At 34.4% G+C, this 14,752-nt stretch overlaps 1 protein-coding gene and 1 pseudogene across 2 annotated transcripts; one reads left to right on the plus strand and one right to left on the minus strand.

The window, feature by feature from the left end:
* Positions 1–2,881: 2,881 nt before the first annotated feature.
* LOC107483768 (uncharacterized) lies at positions 2,882–4,751 on the plus strand (annotated as a pseudogene).
* Positions 4,752–5,069: 318 nt separating this feature from the next.
* Positions 5,070–8,436, minus strand: LOC107483776 (mediator of RNA polymerase II transcription subunit 18). 2 transcript variants are annotated; one of them, XM_016104393.2, is made up of 6 exons: positions 8,282–8,436; positions 8,110–8,161; positions 7,279–7,378; positions 6,518–6,575; positions 6,072–6,428; positions 5,070–5,378 (listed from the first exon to the last, which is right to left on the minus strand). In XM_016104393.2, exons 2-6 carry the CDS (start codon positions 8,143–8,145, stop codon positions 5,276–5,278), a joined length of 654 nt encoding a protein of 217 aa, XP_015959879.1. In that variant the 5' UTR covers positions 8,146–8,161; positions 8,282–8,436; the 3' UTR covers positions 5,070–5,275. The 2 variants fall into 2 exon arrangements, with proteins under 2 accessions (XP_015959879.1, XP_015959880.1); XM_016104394.3 differs by having other exon boundaries at positions 8,110–8,188; positions 8,282–8,420.
* Positions 8,437–14,752: the final 6,316 nt, after the last annotated feature.

A 14,752-nucleotide genomic window follows, 5' to 3' on the forward strand; every position in this document is an offset into this window, starting at 1 on the left:
GAAAAAAATCATGAAGTTGGAAAAAGAGTACATCAGGGAGTAGAGTTCGCTTTTAGCTATAGTACCTTTTCATGTTACAAGCATGCCACGACCTTGGTAGCTCGATGCTGTTTAAGTCGGTCACCTTGTAATAACCTTTTCCTAAGATCTCAGTAATCTTGTAGGGTCCTATCCTTTTTGTTGTCAGCTTTTATTCGCCCGAACTCAGTAGCCTGATATTTTTTCTTATCAAGATGAGGTCTTTTGCGGCGAATCTCGTAGCCATCTTTTGTCTCAAGAGCTCTTTCCTTATCTGAGTTTGCTCTCAGGTTTCTGGAAGGGGGTCACGTTCTTCTTTCGTACTCTAGCATCATTGTAGAATGTTGTCTTTAGTTTTTAATAATTTTGGACTTAGCTTTTATGATAAGCCAGTGCCCTTACTCGAGGTCGAGCTTCATAAAGTCGGACTCGAGTATTCAGTCATGCCATTCTTGAATCTTACTATTTGTTGCTATGTGACGTTTACAAGTTATTTTGGACTCTCTTTTTGGGAGGTCGGATAACTTGTTTTATACTTGTTGTGTCAACTTAGTAAGGTCGGATACTTATCTCTTGGCTTGAGGAGGCATTCTTATAAATCGCCATCATTTCTCAATTTGTTTTAAACAAATTGTTGTGACGTCGGGTTTACATCCTCTTCGTGTTGATGTTTGATTATGATCACGTTGTCCTTAAGTTATTTGTGCAATTCGTTTTAGGCTTTGCCCCTTGCCAGTTTGATTTAGTACAAGTGGCTTAATGAGGTCAGACCACGATTTGCATTTATAACTTCTCACGCCACTTTGGATCTCATCACTTCAAGTCAGAAAAAGTGTGCATTAAGGAGTAAGGTGCGCTTTCTAGCTGTAGTATCCCTTCTGTTGTAAACATGGCACAATCTAGGTAGATTGTTTTCGAGTAAGTTGAGTATGTTGTAGTAGTTCTTTTTCAAGTCTTAAGTGACTTTGTTGGATCTTTTCATTTTGGTGTTGGCCTTTCTTCGTCCGCTTTTGGTCCGATGTCATTTTGGATCAAGACGAGGTTGTCAGTTGAGAAATTTCTTCGTATGACCTTCTCATGGCCATTTATGCTTGGGATGAAGTTGTACCTCAAGAAAGAAGTCGGACTTTTCTTTGTAAGCTCTTAAAGGAAGTCGGATTTTTATTTGTAGACTTGAATCCTCAGAGGAGGTCAAATTATCTTCATAAGCTTGGATCTTTAGAAGAGGTCGGATTTTTCTTTCTAAGCTTGGAAAGAGGTCGGACTTTCTTTCTAACCTTGGAGGTTTTCGACCTCATTGTAGACTCTGATCTTTAAAAGAAGTCGGAATCTCTTTCTGATATTCTTCGAGGTTTTTGACCTCATTGTAGAGTTGATCGTGAAAGAAGTCGGATTTTTTACAGACTCCAAAACGAGGTCGGATTTTTTCCTTGTCGGATCTAAAGAGGTCGGATTCTTCTGAGCAATGAGGTTTTAGACCTCATTGTAGAGTCTAACCTTTAAAAGAGGTCGGACTTTCTTCGTGGGATCTAAAAGAGGTCGAATTTTCTTTGGTGAGCTCCCAACTCATCCGACCTTATTGTAAAGTCTGACCTTTAAAAGAGGTCGGACTTTTATTCGTGAGCTCTCTAAAAGAGGTCGGATTTTCTTTGTGAGCTCCCAACTCATCTGACCTTGTTGTAAAGTCTGACCTTTAAAAAGAGGTTGGACTTTTCTTCATGAACTCTCTAAAAGAGGTCGGATTTTCTTTGTGAGCTCCCGGCTCATCCGACCTTTGAAGAAAAGTCTGACCATCATTCCCTCCAATGAAGACTGGGCCTTTGTCACCCCGACTTTCTTTTTTCTTTGGATCGGATTCCTGTTTTCTTCCTGGAAGACATCCATCTTTATTGGTGTGCAAACAACATCAAATTCTACCACAGGAATATTTCTTTCCATATTCATTGGCAGTGATGTAATTTGTGAGCAACTAACGAAAGATGTACCATGAGAATTCTTTGTGTTATTCACTGTTGTAATTGACAGGTGAATCCACTGAAGAAAAAACTGGATTCATCACTCCGTTGTCGGATTGGGTTGCGTTCAAATTGGCTGATGCTGTGTATTTGGAACATGCAACTGTTCCATTTCATGAGTGGGTATCATAGATTTTTCTGAGATTGTAAGTTGGCACAGATGTCATTGTCCATCCTATTTCACGAAGAGGTTGGGATTAGTCACGTTCCCTTTTCCTCTTTTTTTTTTTTTTACGTAACTTCTTTTGCCAATTGAATTTTCTGAATTGAAAATTCTTTTATTCAATTGGCTTTCGAGTTCATTTTCAAGTAACTTCTTTTGCCAATTGAATTTTCTGAATTGAAAATTCTTTTATTCAATTGGCTTTCGAGTTCGTCTTTTTTTTTCACGTAACTTCTTTTGCCAATTGAATTTTCTGAATTGAAAATTCTTTTATTCAATTGGCTTTCGAGTTCATCTTGGTTTGCTTTCTACAATGGCCTTGGTACGGTGCTTTCTTCTCTTTTAATCCAATTTAACTGTAGAAGTAGAATCATCATCCCTATTTGATATCCTCTGCCCATTGGGAGAAGTTTTTACGGGATTTTCGGTATCCATAGAAACTGTATTCCAACTTCTTTTTAACATGCTTGCATCTTATTCATGTCGAGTGGTTGTCTAACTATGTTATTGATCATCCGCCATTATCAAGAGTTGAGCTCCAGGTCCCCGGCAACGGCGCCAATGTTTCGGGGCTTACCTAGAACCGGACGGTGGTTGGACTTGTTTGAGGCCCAAGCGCTGGAGGAGTGTGGTCTCCGACTTGGTTTACGTCTGGGAGCCGCCTCCGAGTTGTGTGTTCCAAGAGATGGGGGATGGTACCTGCAAAGACACTCCGATGCCTAAGTCAGCATGGGGTTAAGCAGGTTTAGAATGTATTGGAACTTAGAGATACCTGAGGAGTGTCAGGGTATTTATAGTGGTGATCCAATAACCACCGTTGGAGTAGTGCCACCTTTTTAGGCGGATAATCGTCCCTTTTATCTAGGAATTGTTGGGATATGACTTCTAGAAGTGGGTTGAGAGATTTTAGGGGCAGTTACTTATTTGAATAAGTGTTATCTGCCAGCTATCTCTTGAGCCCGACTTCTTTGGAAAGAAGTCTGTGTTGAGTCCGACCTCTTCTAAAGAGGTCGGTGAATAACGAAGGCCAATCTTTAGATTGGGCCTTTTGGTGTATTTGGACCTGAACCTTAGTGTTGGGCCAGTGTATGAACAGTACTTATATATTTAATATTATTTTTTATAAGATTCTTATATGCTTCATTTTTTCCTTCAAAGACTCAATGGAGGCAAATGCCCCCACATGTTTGTGAGTGGATCCGTGCCTGACTTCCATTGATGCCGAACGAAACAATCTATTGCATTGTGCTGCAAAATTAGCACCACCAGACAAACTTAAATTGGTATATGGAGAAACGCTTCAAATGATACTTGAGTCGACATGGTATAAGGTATTTGGTGCGTGGGATATGTTTGTGTGCGTACATATCTAAAAAAGAAAAGGCTCTTTGGGGGAGATGTGCAGAGAGAGCGATTTTTGAAATTTATGTGCAGATATTTTTATATGAACTTGATAGTTAAAAATTATTAGATAATACTTTAGTTAAATATAATAAATTATTTAATAATTTTTAATATTAATTTGATATAAAAATAATTGCATATAAATATTCACCTTTAAAACATGGTTAATATATATTGAAAAGAAACACATAAAATTGCCTAATGCACAAAACCTCCTTCACTTTAGTTTGAGTAATATTATAGGGTTAGTGTAATTTATTGTTTTTAGCCCGTAATTGGCTAATAATATCTAAAAGTGGCTATAAATATGATACTGAACTGTTAGACTAAAAGTAATTGAACTGCTGGTTAAAAATAAAGGTCAATATAAAATCAAATTGTTAGTCCTCAAATTTTTTTCTTTTAGTTTCCTGTCAAAATTAAACATTATTACTATATTAGTTAACTATTTGATTCTATCAAAACTTGAAGTTGTAATGTGGGCATTATCCTTGGCATGGCAGGTGGTGAAGAAGTTGATGCCACCATCATCAGTGGAAATGAGAAACTATGCAGGCTCTACGCCAACTATTTACCATGGAGCATGAACCATTGCTCAAGAAAGGAGTATCTTGGATGAACAAAACCGCAAAGGCTTGCATTATTGTTTCGACCCTAATTTTTTCTGCTTGCTACAGCTGGTTAACTGGTAACAATAATGATGACAATAAAGGAAGTCAAAACGATTCCAAGAGACTAGCCTCCCAGATATTTGCATTAGCAGATACCGTAGCATTGATGTCATCTTTAGCCTCTGTCTCCATTTTCTTCTCTACCGTCATCTCACGTTTTTCTGAAGAGGACTTTCTCAAGTCACTACCGCTCAAGTTGATATCTGGGCTAGTGGCATTATTTATCTCAATCATAAGCATGATCTTAGCATTTAGTAGTACCTTCTTCATAACAAATTACGAATATTTGAAGTGGGTTCCTAGTTCAATCTCTGGGGTTGCATTTTTAACAATACCCCTATTTGTATGTCTTCAGTTTCCCCTATGGTTTGATATGATGTATTCTGCTTACATTTCTAGTTCTCTCTCTTGACCAAGAAACTCACGATTCCTTAGAATAATGGGAGTATATCAATAGAAATTGGTTCCATTTTTCCGATACGTACTACGTAGGTTTCTCTTCTATGCATGATTTTACATTCCAGTTGTATGTACAACTATAATTGGATTCAGATCGTCTCACATGTTGAAGATGATAATTTGTCAACAAAAATAAAGTAAAAAAAAAGGAATAATTACAATAAGGGATGCGGAATGATAATAATATAAAGGGAAAAAAAATCAACCATATGTTCATCGTCAAAATATTAAAATTAGAGACAAAATAAAATTTATTTCAAATGTTAAGAATAAAATAAAATTAATTAAAAAGTTACCGGTATTATTAATATTTTTAGAAATATACTTTACCCAAAAAAATATTATTAAAAAATGCACTGTAAGTTTGGAAGTTGGTGAGCAATAACAGTTTCCACGCATTTTTCTTTTCCGTTATAAAACTTATGCCACTCCAAAGCAACTTGTGTCAATGGAGTTCCATTCCTTGTTTCAATTAACAACTAATCATGTGTAACATGAAAGTTTAATAGTGTACAAGAATTTTGTATCTATACATTACAAGCACACTACAAAGTTGTACCACCACCGTCAGACATAAGGGATGCTGCAGCTGCAGCAGCCGTAGGAACAACTCCAGTTGAAATGCCTGGTTTTGACAGATGCAAAAGCCTGATAAAAATTGAAGTCAAACAGTTGTACGTGTTAGTAATATGAATGAACAATACAAAGTATGATAATCTTCATGACAGAAGGATATGTTAGTAATATGATATGACAGAAGGGTTCAAAAATGATAATCTACCTCGTGACTTATTCGAATAGGATAGTTCGACTTTACAAGAGCATGCATGGCAATGTAACAAAACATTCCAGATTAAAATTTTAGGGGACATTATTTTAACCTCCCAACTTAGATTATATCACACAAGATCCCCTTGATTTGTCATACCTACACTGAATTCTCCGTCACATTTTATAAAATGATGGGATAGAGAGTATGTATTATTCTCATGGGAGATTAGCATGTATTTTTTACAAATGGTGAAATCTTATATGTAATATCGCCAAATCTTCGGGGGTTAGTGTAATTTATTCAAAATTTAGCCTCATACAGTATAAAAAGAGTAGGTGTATGCAGCCTTGTACAAATAGAAAGATTGTTTCCAGAATTTAAATTTGTAAGCTCCAAGTAGCAAGGCAACAACTTTACCATTGCACCAATTCAACCTGTAAGTTGGCAATAGACTATATCCGACAATTAGCCGCCACCAGGTATACAAAAGCTACCAATTCAGCCCCGGAAAAGTTGAAAACATACAATATAGAAAAATTTGCAGAAGGAAGACAGCAAAAGTTTCTTACGGTGCAAGATATTCACAAAAGGATGAAACTGCAGAAGCAACTTCAGCATAGGTTTCACCAGTTGCAGGTGCAGTTACTTCCACCAACTGTATACCAGGCGTTACTGGTACAGCCTCGTCCGTTGCATGCACCTTTAGCATTTTATTGATTGATGACACCGTTACAGTGATTTGTGCACCCCTGTTAAAATGGAAAGAAAATCCCACTCTAAGCAGTTCATGGTCTAACTTGTACCCAAGTAAATAAAACATGCGAAGCACATTCTTGCTTGCTTTGCTTTCAACCATTGTCCTAACCAGAACTGAAATTTGTTCGGCACCGGCACCCCTCATTGCACCCCCAATATGTCTTACAGTCCTGAACAAGTCACCAAGCATTTAATAGATTTTTATATGGACATGAGAAAAGTTCTAATAAGTGAATGGCGATAATACTGCATGGTTTACCATGATGGTTCAGCCTGCTCAAGATCACATAAAAGTCGAACCTCAGATGCTACAGGGCCTGGAAAGAAAGCCAATAAAATCATGTCCAACTTGAAAAACTCCAAATTCTTATGTCATATACTCGATGTTGTTTTCAAGTGATTAAGTAACACTAGAATAATAATGTTAAGAGAATCACTAAAAGTATGGAAACATCCCACATCAATGTAGGAAAAATCCAGAACAGCAAACACATCATATACTGGGATAAGTATAATTCTTTGGTAATTCATGCATTAATTGAAAAATCAATAGAAGAGCACAATAGTTACCAAGTAACAGCATAGAAATGATAAATCAACAAATCATGGCAAGCTGAACTTCAGAGAAAAAAAAAAAGAGTACATGACACTTCAGCCTACAGAGGCTTGGTTTAGAGATGTAATTCTGTTTTGCTGATTTGCTTCCACCAAGTTAGACAGAAAATGGTGCTTGAATGCTTAAAAACAAGCATTTATCTTTGCCATTGTTATGAAATGGAATAGGTTAGTAAGTATGCTTTGATAGACATGCAGTGGGATTGGAGGCTTTGTTGGATTGAAGTATGTTTCCCTCATTCCTAAGGTGAGTTATTAACTGTTTGTTTACAAAATGATAAATAATACTATTTCCTTATTCTTTAGCAATAAAATTTCTTTCACCTTGGAATAAAGGAACACTGACAGATAATGCATTTGCCTTGCTGGCTACAATATCACATATTATCACAAGAAAAAACTAACCAAGATTTGGACCACTCTTGAGGCAAATTTCATGAATCCTTAATCGCTCTCTTTGGACGCCACATAGCCCTTGAAGAAGAATCTCAAGGGCCTCAACATGCTGCAAAAAGATTACAAAATATCAGATGCCAAGGTCAACTTGAACACAATGCTTTCCTTTCCTTATTAAAAATTTAAAATAATACATTAAGATAGAATTATCGAGCTAAAAGAAATGTTCACTTAATTCTTATTTAAAAAGTGGAACCAGAGAAATGCACAGATTGATGGGCGTTTGATTCAGAAATAAACTTGTTTCCTACTTTTCTTGCACATAGAGATTCTTAACAAAATAAACTCCACTATGATACACCACCTTGTATACTCATTCAAAATAGTCGAATACCTCAGTCCAACAAGAAAGATAATGAGAACACAAGGTGTCAACATAAATATTCAACGAGGTTTAAAGCAACTTACATGAAAAGTATCGCTGAAGTGATACTTTGTGAGGAAAATTCAGTATTTTTATAATATTAGAAGGTTCTGTTCAAATATCAGCGTGTAATATTTGAGCATTACAATAGCATATATTTAGATAATTGTGATAGTGAAAGTTTTGGTTCTTTATGAAAGCTTCTCAATGTAAAACACACACTCCAGGAAATTAAGAATATGATACATTCAATAAGGTACTATGTTTTTGAAATTATACGAGTACCGAAATCCTATGCTACCTTTCAAGGGAACAATTCACACCCTAGATAGCTATAATTTGAAGCAACTGAAACATCTCAAACTCTAGGGAAAAACAAATACATTTAAAAATCAAAAGAAAATGCATAAAATCACCTGTGTCTCTATAATACCCTGAACCACGCATTCCATATTCACCTTTGTTCCACTGCATTAGACACCAAGTGTTACAAAGCTGTTTATGCAACTCGTCAAATATTTCCCTATTTCATGCAATAGAAAAAATGTGAAAGAAGAATGTAGAAGAGGAAAGAGAGAGGAAACTCACAGTAGAGAGAGAGTACACGGTGGTGGCGGACGGTGGTTGAGATGCTCTAACAAGAAGTACGGAGTGTGCGAACTCTGGAAGACGAATCAAGAAAGAAGAAAAAGAAAGAGGGGCTTAGCAGGACCTACACTATTTAAGGTGCACTGTGGTCCTTAAATTCTTTTCTCTCAAGTAGTGTTGGATTTAATCCTAAATTCGGTTAATCATATTTTAGCGGTTTGGATTTATCTTTTGATTTAATATTATTTTTGGTTGGATTTGAGTAGATTTGATGAGGTCCGATTATATTTGTTAACTAAAAATATATTTCTAATAAAATTAATAAAGAAATGTTATATTTTATACTTTAGTAATATTTTTATATTATATAGTGTTATTTTTATTTCATAATCATTTATTTTGATATAAACATAATATAATATTTATATACTTTAATATTTAAGTTTAACATTTTATTAATTTGGTATATATAATTTTTAACATAATATGTTAACCCAATCTTATCCATTTTTTTATTGGATTAGTTAAGAATTGAGTTCGAATTTTAAAATTAGGGATTAATTCTCTAAAATGAGAAGATTGAAAAAATGATATAGTGAGATATTAATTTTTATTGAATTTGTAAGTATTATCATATAAAAATGTACTGTCTTAATTTAAAAGTAATTAAACACTTATTTCCTCATTTTATTAGCCTTCCTACAAAGCTTGATTCTAAACTTACTTTTAAACTGTAAGCACTTAAAACAGCAGGTGAAATTGTTTTCTCTACAAACCTAGTACGAACAAGTTTTTCTATGAAATCTGTTGAAAGAGAATAGATATATGGATTGGATGAGTCATTTCACTAGCTAGCCTTAACAATTAGTTAATAATACTAGTTAAGGAGTTAGGCTGAGCTGGCACAATGAGCTTTAGCTGGCACAGTTAGTTAATACAATTGCATCACATGCTTGTATCACTATAAATATAAGATTATGAGAGCCGAACTGGCTAGTGAACCGATCAAGTCATATACTCAGATGATAAAAAAAAAGATGATGCAAGTCTCATCTATCAAAAAGGAAAAAGCCGAAAATACCAAAACAGAGAACAGACAAATGGAGATCAGTTTAAATATACTCAGATGTCCAAAGAGAAAGACAAAAAAACTAATGACGATGTTGTTAATGAATCGCTCACTTAGTTTGTGGTTCCTTCTGATCACAACTTCAAAATCTCTTAAAGTGATTAAATTTTTAGTTGGTGAAAACTTTAGTACAGAAATTTTTTGTTTATCCAATTTGCAACATAGTTCAGTGGTTAAATAATATTGAATGTATAATGAAATGAATTTGAATTCTTCAAAATTGAATCTATAAATCATACAAGTCTAGAAATTATAGGGTAGATTGCAAGTGACATAGACATTAATTATGACCCAAGAATTTTATATGATGTGTTTCTCTAATATGCTACGAACTGAAATTTGAATCGAGAAAATAGAATAATGTGTTAGGTGAGATTGAAGAATAAAATTGGATTTATCAAAACCAAATTAAAACTTAGGGCCAGTAATCCTATCTATCTTTACACCTAAATGAAACTAAAGAAGCAGTGGAAGCTTACCCACGGTGAGATAGAGTGAAATCGGAGAGAGAGAACTAGCTTGAACAGAAAAAGACGCAAATGCATTATTTCACATATTTATGAAAATCGCTATTATTGTTTCACATATCTATGGAAACCAGTAGCGGTTTCCATAGATATGTGAAACAATGTATTTGCGTATTCGTTTTGGAAACAATGTATTTGCGTAATTTTAAAGGTGAAACAATTTATTTAGGTGAATTGCCCTTTTTATTATTATAATAAAAATTAATATTTATTTATAAAATTAAAAATCATAAAAATGAACAATTTTATAAATATTTTTTACAATAAAAATTAATATTTATTTATTAAATTAAAAATAATATATAAAATAACATATTTTAATATTCTTTTTAAGTATTCTTAATAATCTTATTTTTATTATTATTTTAGATTCTAATTTTTTATTAATTATATTTTTATATAATAAATAATGCACAAAAATTAGAATAATATGTGGCAACACCGACGGCGATGGCACCCTCTAGCCGACGGAGAGTTGTTCGGCGATAGAAAAGGTGGGGTGAGAGGCTGATAAGGCCTAGGGCAATGTCTCTCTTCTCAACTAGGGAAAATTTGGTTTTTTTTTCTCTTAAAATTATAAAATAAAGCAGTTTAGACTTTAAATTTTAGAGACATCAAAAAGAATTGGACACATTTTAAAAGATTGGATCAGTTCCGCAATTTATTGATTAACTGTCAATTTAACAAGTTTTTTCACTAGTTTTTTGTCAATTGATTTTTTAATATGAGATTCGTTCTCCGTTAACCCAATTAAACCAGTCATAGAATGATTCTAATTACTAATTTATTAATTTACTAGTTTAATCAGTTCAATTTTAATTCAACTGAAATAATTATTTTTATAATAAATATTCATAAACATACTAAATATAATTATATTCTAATATAAACTTTAAAATATTCAAAATAAAAGTACTGCATTATTATCCTTTGGTACATTTTGATTGATACCATAGTTATAGAGAATTTGTCTTCCCAACTTTCTTTCAAAGGAGTTTTATGACCCCCTCGGCTTTACTAGTACTTTAAATTTTTTGTAATTTCAAAAAAATACCTTTATCTTTGATAAGAATAGAGTCTAGATGAAAGAAAGATTCATGAAATAACTTAGTATATGACACAAGACTCATTATGAATCTATGCGATCTAGGAGAAAGGTAAAAATTTTTGCAGAGAAGCTTATAAAGTGGCAGGCACCTCCTCTTCCTTTTATCAAGCTAAATTCGAATGGCTCTGTTAATAAGGATGGCAGAGCATCTTGTGGTAGTATCTTTAGAGATAGCAATGATAAGTTTATGGCTTATTATAGTACAATTTTGGATTACATATTTTCATTCATGAAAACCATAATAATACATATAATGCAAGGTTAAGAGTACGAATTCAACAAAAATAACATTTCTAACATTTTTTTCTTTTGATAATGATAAACACCTTATGTTTTGAAAAGCTTGCAACATAATAAATAACAGAATAAATGTCATATACTAAAATTTTTTGAAAAAACTGCAAAAATTCTCTCTAAAACTAAGTATATCGGTTTGTGAAAACCTTTTGCATGTGGAAGCTTTGAAAACACCGTTTTCAAAAGCAAAAAATGTTCTCCCTTTTGAAAATATTTTATTTTCCCCTTAAAATTTATCTTTTGGAAACATAGCATATATAAGTTTTTGAAAAGCTATTTTTAATCAAAAAAATTTTAAACAAGTTTCAAAACGTACTTAGTTTCTCCCTTTTGACATTAACAAAAAAAAAGGGATAATAAGTTCACAAACATAATACTTGTTTCAGAAAATATAAACTTGACCTTTTATTAATCTACCATTAGCCAAATAATCATTTAATCACTTGTTATGCTATTAATAAGCATAACCATAAGCATTCAAGCATAAACAAGCAAACATAAGCAAATTCAAGCATTCAATTATACAAGATTATAAAGCATAATGAAAAGCCTAATAGCGTTAGTCCATAAGCATAAAGATATAAAATGCAAAAAATAAAATTTTCCATACTTCATCAACAACCATCATCCATCCACAAGTCTTCATTTTTAAAGTGGTGGCTTGTGAATTTCATAGTGAGAAAACATTGCATCCAATTGTTGTTGTTGATATTGAAGAATTTTTCCTTGCTCTTGAAATGCTTTAATTTGCTTTCTGGTGCACAAATTAGGATTTTACACAACTTAACCGGTAAGTGCACTAAGTCATTCAAATAATATCTCAGGTGAGTGAGAGTCAATTCCACAAAGATTGCTGGACTGAACAACAATGGTTATCTAATTGGCTTAGTTAAGCAAGTAGAAAAGAGTTGATTATTGGTGTAATTCGCATAAGAAAATGAATAATAAAGTAAAGAAAGCAAATAAAAGGTTTGGTGTAAAAATGGTATGAGAAAACAGTTAAGGCTTCGGAGATGTTTACTTTTTCGGATTAAAAGTTCCTACCAACTATTTTAACAATGAATGATTCATTCCATGGAAAACTGTAAATGATTAAACCCAAATCTCTTAGTGATCTAATCTCCTCTAATCTTCATTAACTGCCACTCTCGTGGTCACTTATGCTGCGTTTGTTTGCTTAGACATGGACACTGATACATAGACACGGTGGTACACGTCCACTGTTTGTTTGTTGAGACACAAATTTTGAATGGACACGGATGGACACAGTGGTACACAGGTACACACGGAATACATGTTTTTAGTGTCTCTCCTAAAAGCTGAGACACTGAGACACAACTTATGAGACACAACTTTTTTCACTTTTATCCCTAGTTAATTTCAAAAATTCCAGCCTTATCCCTACCTCAACCTTATCCTAACCCCTTTCTCTACTCCCTCTCCCTTCTCTGTCAGTCTTCTACCTCTCTCATATTCTTCTCCTTTGCCATAGATCCCGTCGCCACCGCCATGCCTCCACCCTCTGACGGTTCTCTCTCTCCATCGCCGCACTCTTCTTTCTTGCATTCTTAAATTTGTGTCTCTTCTGCGCTCTTCTGTCGTTGCCTTTCTCAGATCTATGCCGCCTCTACATCACTGCCGCCACTTGTACAGATATGCCGTCCTCGCTATCCATTTCTCGCGACAGCATCACAGCACCGTCCAACCCACAGCGAGTCGCAGCATCGTCCAACCGTTTCGACACAGCAAGTCATTGTCGCCATCCAACGCTCGTGACCTAGAAAATTGTAGCACTTTCCTCTGCTCCTTCTCTCACCCTCTCCCTCATCTCTTTCATTCTCCTGTGATTTTCTTTTTTAATTTTGGTTATGGTTACTGTGATTATTGCCTCTATCTTCTCTGTCATTTTTCTTTTTATTTTTTGAGATAAATGGTGATTATTAAAAAACTTATCAGTGAATTTTTGGTAATTAGATGATGATGAAGATGATAAATCTGATAATGATAGTGATGGTGGTAGTAGATGGTGATAGTGACTGTGGATGGTGGTAGTAGATGGTGATGGTGGCTATGAACGATGGTAGTTGTGGATACATTAGCGTTATTGGTGAGGATAAATTTGTGTATACCAGTGTACTTATGTATAATATTGCCAAACAAGATAAAAATTTTGTGTATGTTCATGTCTATGTGCTGTTGTGTCTTTGTGTCTGTGTCCATTGCTGATTAAGACAGTAAACAAACGGAGCCTTAGTTCCACTTAGAGGGTTAAATTCAAAAACTAGTTTATAGTCACAAAAATCGTAATTACCCAAAGCTAGCAGGATTATATGTCACATATACCAATTAGTGTAACACCCTAATATTCAAATCCTTATGCTCGAGTCATAAGTCAATGATATTACGGTGGTACGACTCACGGATGGATTTTTAATATATAAATATAGGTAATTTCGAAAGGAGTATTAATCGAGAAGCCTGAAAAGAGTAGAAACAAAATCGCGAAGACGTATCACTCACGTTTCGACAACAAAAAGTTAAACTATGAAGCCGAAAGCGATATACGGACAAGGCATAAAGGAGATTAAGAGATAGATAACAGATAGATATATATAACATAAGTAATAGCCACTAGTCGCGACCCGCGAAGTTTAGGCCGGCTAGGATACAGTATGAAAGTAGTTGACAACAGTATATCCTAATCTCTCTCAAAGGAAACATAAGAGCCTCTATAGGCAAGTTCCAAAAGAGTTCAATTACATAATATAATCTTTTCAAAACAAAGGTGGAGAGATTCTAAGCAAAACACAAAGTAGAGAAAATAAGGATCTTTGCCGTCTCTCAGACGACCCACAACTCACTTCTGAGCATCTAGACCTGTATCTGAAAAACAAGAGATATATATGGAATGAGAACCCTTGGCCCATGGGTTCCTAGTACGGTAAAAGTGCTAAATAAATACAATGCACTGCAATAAAAACTCACTAAGCATCCTAAACTCCTTTTCACCAAGTATCCAGCCTAGATTCTCACTAATCCATAAATAGGCATCTGTCGTAAGGGGATACTAAATCTAGTTCATGTTACACATGTTTCCCAACTCGCTGATTCTTCCACAAATCAGACTCAGAATCATAAGAAAAATCACACCAGTTGTTCTGCCTCAGCAACTCTATATCAATACATCATACCCTTACCTGGAGCTAGTGAAATCACATCACTGCGTCTACCCAGGGGCTCAAATTATCTCATTCAAAAATCATCATCATCATGCAATCGCATCATCAATTCATCTCATCAAGAACAGCCCTCAACATACACCGACACCAACATTTGGATCTCTCAGTTGTACAAACACAAGCAATACAGACAAGTAATACACAAATAAGGTACAAGTAGAACAAGTAGCA

This window comes from Arachis duranensis, chromosome 4, assembly GCF_000817695.3.
Source record: "Arachis duranensis cultivar V14167 chromosome 4, aradu.V14167.gnm2.J7QH, whole genome shotgun sequence".
Taxonomy (NCBI): Eukaryota; Viridiplantae; Streptophyta; class Magnoliopsida; order Fabales; family Fabaceae; genus Arachis; species Arachis duranensis.